At 40.9% G+C, this 7925-nt stretch overlaps 1 protein-coding gene across 1 annotated transcript; it reads right to left on the reverse strand.

Annotated features, from left to right (window-relative positions):
- On the reverse strand, window positions 1–7124 carry LOC134405749 (vomeronasal type-2 receptor 26-like). The gene is made up of 5 exons (XM_063137001.1): window positions 6837–7124; window positions 5188–5949; window positions 3419–3622; window positions 1376–1502; window positions 1–902 (listed from the first exon to the last, which is right to left on the reverse strand). Exons 1-5 carry the CDS (start codon window positions 7122–7124, stop codon window positions 1–3), a joined length of 2283 nt encoding a protein of 760 aa, XP_062993071.1.
- Between the last annotated feature and the right edge of the window lie 801 nt (window positions 7125–7925).

Genomic DNA, 7925 nt, shown 5'->3' on the forward strand with positions numbered 1-7925 from the left:
TTAATTATTTCTTCTCATTAGCTGCTGTCTATTATTCAGATCAGGTCTTATCATAATGATATAGCATTTGGGAGGAAAAATACAGCCAAGCAATCCAGTACTGGAGGACAACATAGAGAAGATCTCCACAGCCACCATGTATTTTCCTTTTGTACTCAGATAAGTTGGAACAAAGGACAGCCAGACACTGCAGAAGACCAACATGCTGAGGGTGATAAATGTGGTTTCATTAAAACTGTCAGGTAACTTCCTGCCCAGGAAAGCCACAGTGAAACTAACAATGGCCAGGAAGCCCATAAAGCCCAGAACACAGTAGAACATGACAGCTGAACCTTCATTACATTCCAGTATAATTTCTTCGGTCATTGAATGCATGTCAAAATCTGGAAATGGAGGAGAGGTAGACAGCCAAACTGTACAAATAGTGATTTGAATAAGGGAGCTGGAAATAACTATGGAATTAGCCAGTCTTTTCCCCACCCATTTCCTCATTCTGGACCCTGGCTTGGTGGCCATGAAAGCAAGAACCACAGTGATGGTTTTGGCCAACACGCAAGAAACCGCACCTGAGAAGATGATGCCAAAAGCAGTTTGTCGAAGAAGACAAGTCCCCTTTTCTGGTCGGCCGATGAATAGCAAGGCACAAAAGAAGGAGAGCAGAAGGGAGATAAGGAGAGCGAAGGTGAGGTTTTGGTTGTTGGCTTTGACTATGGGTGTGTCCTTGTGCTTAATGAAGATCCAAAGCACCAACACTGTGATGAAAGAAAGGGAAAGAGCAACAGTAGCTAAACTGATCCCCAAAGGTTCTTCATAAGTCAGAAAGCTGATATCTTTGGGAATGCACAAATCCTGGTTCTTGTTTGGATAATGATCTTCTGCACACTGATAACAGTAATCCATGTCTGAAAAAAAGAAAAAGAAAATCTGTACATATCTGCAGTAATCAATATTGCAATGCAAGCCCTGAATGAGTACAGTTATCTCAAATCCAGTCTGCACAATTACCAAACAATTATGCTTGGATGTATCCATTCACAGGAATAACCCAGCCTGTAAGGCCCTATGACTAGGGAAAGCTGTTTCACATCATTGATGGTGTCTTCGCCTTCTGAAGATCACCAACTAAGTGTTATCCAGCTCTACCTTGTCTAGATATTCTGAAATCCTTTTATGTTTGGTTTGGTTATTGTGAGCTTGGGTGCTATGCGAAAGGCCACACAAGGAACAGTATTTTAAATAGGCTGTATTTCTTGATCAGCAACCACCACTCAATTTTAAACATTTTTTAAACTCTAGAGAAACAGGTCTCTATACATACTAATGAATTATATCCAAAATACTTGTGTGTGGTGTTTTTTTTAAATATATATCTTACCTCTCTTGTTTGAAATCTTCCCTTCTGGACACGGAAGGCAATCATAGCAGCAAAATGGTTTCCCTTCCTTTTTTGTCTTACTGTAACCCAAATGGCAGAACTCATTACACAGAGAAAGGGGCTGCATCTGAGTATAAAGTGGGAAATGATTTATCATTCAGTAAAGAGATTTTAGGTGTTGGTATGTCACTAGTTGTCCAACAGTTAAAAAAGGGTTAATGTCAGGATGGTAGAATATAAATGCTTCTAACTGTCATGTATAACCCTACTGCCCCTGTTTTTGGAAAAGATGTTTCAGATAATCAATCAGAATCAGATTCAGAACTAGAAGACGCAGCGCCAGACACCAGCCAGCCTGTATCAGTGGGGGAGGAAGCTCTCATGGGCGATTCCCCAGCTGGGAGTCAGCCCTCTCCAGAGCTTATCTCCTCAAGGCCAAATCCTACACACTCAACTTTCTTCTGGAGGGGAGCGCTCTGACAAGCTAGCTGATGCTAGGGTCCACCGGAAGCTGAAATGCATGGCGCAAAAGGAAGGCGCGTGAAAGTCAGTGAGATTACGCCAGAACCTGCCTCCGCACCATGCACTTTGAAGTTACGGGCGTTTGAGAAGTAACTTCTTATTCCTCTTGAACGGACTACTGTCTTGCTTAGTTTGCACAGTTTTGCCTAGGGGGACGTTACCAAGAAGTTAGACTCTATTCAGGTAGAAGAGACGTTTATTGCTTAATAAACGCTTTGTAGATTACTTAGCAAGCCTCGTCATTTGCCTCCCATCAAAAGCAGGAGTTTTCTGAGAAACACAACACTAACTAGTACATTCTAATAAGTATGGCCATCATTTAAAGATTGCATTAAGGCTAAATAGGGTTCAGTGTGCCATCCGTTGGTATGCTATCTCCCAATGGATATTACTAGAAGATATTTTAGTTTACAAAACAAGGAAATATTAAAAAATTAAAAGGGGGTGGAAGGAGCATGTTGGTCAGAAAAGTCATGGTCTTTTCTGCCATGTCGCTCTTTTTGCACCAATTTCAATCTTGCATCCACATGGCTGGTTTGTTTCTAGGAGCCTCAGATTAAATCTCACTCTGCTGGGTGTGACTCTTTGCCCACCTCATCAAAGCACTGATTGGCTCAGCAGTCCCCTCCTGACAAGAAGATGCTGTTGCTGAAGTTGTGCAACTGCTCCTCACCAGCCTTTCTCTCTTTGCTGCTGATCTGAGGGCCTTGACAAATCAAGGCTCCCCTTTAGGTGGGGAACTTGGAATATATATATATATATATATATATATATATATATATATATAATGCTGATTTTAAAAAATAAAGAAACATGAAATCAATAAATTAGTTTTCAGAAGGGTAACATTAAATGCAATCTTAATCAAAATTAAGTACAACCTTGTGGAGGTATTCTAAAGAGCCATTAGTTGTAAGTCAGCCCACCCAATGTTTTAATAATATGAAATATTGTGCATTGCTTTCCCATTTCCTTAAAGCTAATGTTTCCTATTTTCTCCCATTTTTTCTTTTTAATCTGAGTTGAAACTAACATAATTGCAATCAATCTTTCATTCTTGGGTCATATGAAATCATTTAACATACCAGTAATAAAACAAATGGATTAATAGGCAACCTATATCAAGTTACTTTTGCTAGTCATCAAAGAAAAAAGTTGCCTTCATATCTTATATGAAGGTACACTCTTAGAAATAATTCAGTGTCTATGCAGTGAACAACATTTTGAAAACTAGACGAATGATTAGATTCACCCAAAAATCTGTGTAGTCTTGTGTAGTGGTTCTAGTCCCCACTCGGCCATGGAAACCCACTGGGTGACTTTGGGCCAGTCACACACTCTCAGCCCAACCTACCTCACAGGGTTGTTGTTGTGAGGATAACATGGAGAGGAAGAAGATTATGTATACGCCACCTTGGGTTCCTTGGAGGAAAAAAGGCTGGATATAAATGTAATAAATAAATAAATTAAATAAATAAAATCTGTGCAAAAATAGACCTGGTTAAACACGCTGGGCCATACGATTGAATCCATAGAAATGCTGAACATTTGATCTTTGGGGGCAGAGGGGTCCACCTTTCCAACTTTGACTCTAAGGAAGGACTGGTTTGGGAATGTGACCCAGTTGATAATGTCAAATCCAGCTGCCAAGGCGCCATTTTGGTCAAAGGAAACTGTTTCCCCAGCACTGTTGTTAAATGAGACACTTCTTAAATAGCGGCAAAGCTAAATTGAAGCAAAACACCACAAGTAATAAGGACATATAAATTGGTGCACATATATAAACTCATAATGGTACTTCACAAGCTACAGTTCATACTTTTTCTGCATGCTACTTGAAGTCGTAATTAAGCAGCTTCATTTACTAGGCAATGTATTATTTATTTATTTATTTATTCCCTTATTTATTTACAAATGGCATAAACCATTTAAAGCTCTGTGCGCAGGTTAAAAACAATCCCATTCCTGACAGCAACTTTATAACAAAAAGGAATAGGAGGGGAAGAGGAAAATGATGACATTCAGACCCCAAGTTACGGATTTGATATCATGCCCAGTTTGAACAAAACAATTTAGAAAGCAGAGGAGTCGAAAGACAGCTGGTCACTCGGCTGAGCCAATGGAGTAAAGCCTACAGTCTCCTTGCTTTCTCTGCCACATAGAATGGCTTCTTGTACATGACAGTTGAGGGGTATAAGGAGCTAAATAGACACTGGTTTTTCAGTTGAGCTGATTGAGTGGTCCTTACTATGCTGTCTCTCCATTTACAAGAGATGAGAGGAATGATTTGATACACCTTAATTATCACCTCCGTATGAATCATAGGGCTCATCTACAACAAGCTCATCTACACCAAGCAGGATATTCCGCTTTGAAAGTGGTATGAAAGCGGTATATAAAAGGCAGGAGCCACACTACTGCTTTCTAGCAGTATCGAAGTGCACTGCAGGATCTACACGACTGCTTTATAGTGGTACTGAAGTGCACTGACTTTTAAGATGCCTGGTTGTTATTTTAATAATGTGTTAGTTTTATATGTTTTTAATCAGTTTTATGTATTTTATCGTATTTTTGTATTTGATGTTGTTCCCCACCTTGATCTAGAGGGAGAGGCAGGTGAGAAATAAATAGATGATGAGGAGGAGGAGGAGGAGGATGTACATGAAAACATAAAAAATAGTCAGTAAAATTTATTAGCTACATATCAGATGTTTTCCTTAAAGTGGAACTACTAAGTTCAGTAGATACACAACTGAATTAATGTGAAAAGTATGAAATTGAATTAAATAATTTAAAAATGTAGGAGGGGACCTAAATTGAAATAGAAAAGGGGTCCTTCCCATCCTCTTGCCATTTCCATGACCTGAGTCCAGAGGGAGCCCTGCTATACCTTTGTAACAATCTATACATAGTCAACAATACTGAAAATGTAGCCTTCAATCATAATCAAAATCTACTGTTGCATTTTATATGGGTAAGAGCTGTGACAATCTTAGCATGAGATAGCAAAAACAATATTTGACAAGGAAGGTATTTCCACATTATTATTATTATTATTATTATTTATTTATTTATTTATTTATTTATTTATTTATTACATTTATATCCCGCCCTGTAGCCAAATAGTAGAGACTGTTCTTGCACATGGTGGATATGATGAGCTCTCCTGTGTTTGTGTACTCAGACATTACCTGCCACGGCTGTTGATTCAAATGCTCCCATCTTACTCCATCCACCATTGTTCTATGTTTGGATGTTGATGAATGCAGGGATTGCAAAGCATGACCTACAGCATGGACAGCATTGTAAATGCTGTAGCTGTGGCTGGTCATGCTCATTTCAAATACAGACCCAGGAAGAGTCTCTAGTTTCTCCTCCCCTGTGCAGATTTTCTCATTCTGCTGTTCTGTTTCAGTATTTAGGAACAAACAGTTAAAAGTCTGCTGCCAGAAGTCCTTGATAAAGCCATCGTCTTTGGTTGATGTAGGGTTTCTCATCAGAAGAAATTTCTGGAATCCTTTCACAAACTTTGAGTGAATGGCAAAGGATAGAGCACCATGGATGATGTCTATTGCCCATATTCTTTGAATAGGAACTGATGTGAACTCCATCTGAGCTGTCAGGATCCAGACTTTTCCTTTCGTCTTGATAGGTATGTCCTCAACATCAGAAACCTCAGGAAAAATTCTCAAAAATATTATAGTGTGAATTTCACCATGTAAAACCACAACCTTAGCAGTGCGGCTCATAATAACCCTGTACATTGCAACCCAAACTGCCATCATTTCAAGAATGTCAGAGGTAAAATATAATGTTGGCATCATTTCTATAAAGTCAAAGCAGATACCTCTCTGGGAAAACTTGGGAAGCGCAGTTTGTACAAATTTCAGCCCACTATCATCACCTATAAAAATGACCCCAATCCAGGTCCACCTGAACAGAAGCAGCATCTGGAGAATCCCCGTATACTGGTGGTCCTCATTAGGGAACATCCGCTGGAAGAAAGCTCCTTGGCTTTGGTCATTCATCACTGGAGCAGAGCCATATCCAAGCTGTAAGTAGAATAAATGAGCTAGGAAATGGGAAGGTCTGCTTCTAAAACTCCGTTAAAATTGTTCCCATCTTAATGACATCCGATAGACAAAAAATAGTGGGGTGTTGTTCTTTCCTAACTCCAAATGAGCTACAAGACATTCTTTTGGGTCAAGATTTGTCCCTTAAGCAGGAATTAAGGTGTGACACCTATCTCCAAAACTGAAGACCACTGACAGAGAAATCTGAAAAATCCTAAAGTCCTGCTTCTCATAAGAAAAGTATACACACACCTCAAAACACCTGACATGCTACCCCCACCCTTTCCAGAGCAATAAAGTTGAAAATAACCAGAGAGAGAGAGAGAGAGAGAGAGAGGCATCAGCTCAGCTCTGACTTCTCACCAACAACCTGACTCCCACCTCAGCCCGGCCATTTGTCCTTCCGTCTTGAGTTGTATATCAGTAAAACCTTGCATTTATGATTCCAAAACAACATATCATTCCAGCAGGAAAGGAGCATCCCTGCTTTGCCAAAAGAACCCCAAGCCCTGACTGGGTAATTTCGCAAGATACCAGAGTGGGCTCTGGCACTCTCCGCTGCCCTTGGGGGCGTTTATCAGGAACAGAGAGTAACACTTTGACCAGTTATAGCTGCAATAATGGAAAAACGTTGTTTATGTAGAATAGTTTCACTTTACATTGTTTATGGAATCTGTAATCGATCAAGGGAGGGAGGGGGCAGAGCCTGAGTTCATTGAAGCAATTTTGAATGTATATAAGATTGCTGGGCACAGATATTGGGCAGAGAGTTCTGAAGAAGGTTGGAGGGGTTGCCTGTCTCCTACATGTGTAGCCTCTGAATAAAAGCTTTTGTATCGGGATTTGCCTGGACTACCTTTTCCAACCGAACCGTGGAATTGCCCTGACACCACATGGAAAAGTGTCATGTTCCTGCTAGAAGACTCATCCATGCAGGATGACCTGAAGGACTGGGAACCCCCCACCACAACCACCAAAGTCCAAGATGGATGGACCAAGAGGACCCTGGGCTTGATTTCTGGCATAAATACTTCTGGACCAAACTCTGACACTTCTGCCTGCTCATTCTCTACTGTGTTGCCTTGAGATATTGTTGCCTGGATTGAACTCTGGATCTCCTTCTGGCTGATTCTATACTTCGTTTTCAGTGCCATCGCTGGAATTTTGGCAGTAGGGACCAGGAGGTTTCACAGTTGGATATGGGGCCCATGTTGCTTGCCCCTGCTTTAAATCTATGAGAGTCCCATTACAAAGAATCCTCACAGGCACACCAGAGCACTATATTCAAATAATGAAGCATTGGAGAATCCAGTAGAGAGTTGCTACATTTTATGAGCTGGTCACAGGAATCGATACATCCTAGTTCCAGAGAATACATTCTCTCTCTCACACACACACACACTGCAGAGAGGAGACCAGGATGGGAGCTGAGAACCTCATCATTGTCACAGACTTCACCTTGGTGTTTCTCTCCAACCACAGGAAGACACAGATTCTACTCTTTGCCGTAATCCTTGTCATCTATTGTTTACTGTTTTGGGGAACCTGGTAATAATCATACGGGTTTGGGTTGACTCCCCGTCTCCACACATCCTTGTACTTCTTCCTGATTCATCTCTCGAGTCTTGAGATCTGCTACAGCACCAACACCTTACCCCAGTCGAGCACGGATCCTGATCGTGACAAGCAGACTGCGGTCTTCCACATTGTGGTCACCCCACCCCCCTGCTCAACCCTATCATCTACACCTTGCGGAGCAAGGATGTCCATGGGGCAGCTGAACAAAAGACTTTGAGTGATGACTTCTTGAACAAAAGACTTTGAGTGTTGACTTCTTGCTCAATTGTCCAGCTGTTGTACAGTGTGAATACTATGGAAGAGCAACTCAAGTGTTGGGTTGAAATCTTGGAGATCGAGATTGAACCCTGGCGTTAATTCAATGCCCAATTCACTGA

Source organism: Elgaria multicarinata, chromosome 11 (genome assembly GCF_023053635.1).
Source record: "Elgaria multicarinata webbii isolate HBS135686 ecotype San Diego chromosome 11, rElgMul1.1.pri, whole genome shotgun sequence".
Classification (NCBI taxonomy): Eukaryota; Metazoa; Chordata; class Lepidosauria; order Squamata; family Anguidae; genus Elgaria; species Elgaria multicarinata.

Bases quoted from the DNA above. Each gene is read 5' to 3' on its own strand.
- LOC134405749 (XM_063137001.1), bottom strand. From the start codon at position 7,124: ATGGCACTGAAAACGAAGTATAGAATCAGCCAGAAGGAGATCCAGAGT. The intron at 5,950-6,836 runs GTTGGAAAAGGT...TTCTACTTACAG, and splicing joins CAGGGCAATTCCACGGTTCG to CTTGGATATGGCTCTGCTCC. The intron at 3,623-5,187 runs GTAGGTCATGCT...GCTTCAATTTAG, and splicing joins TTTACAATGCTGTCCATGCT to CTTTGCCGCTATTTAAGAAG.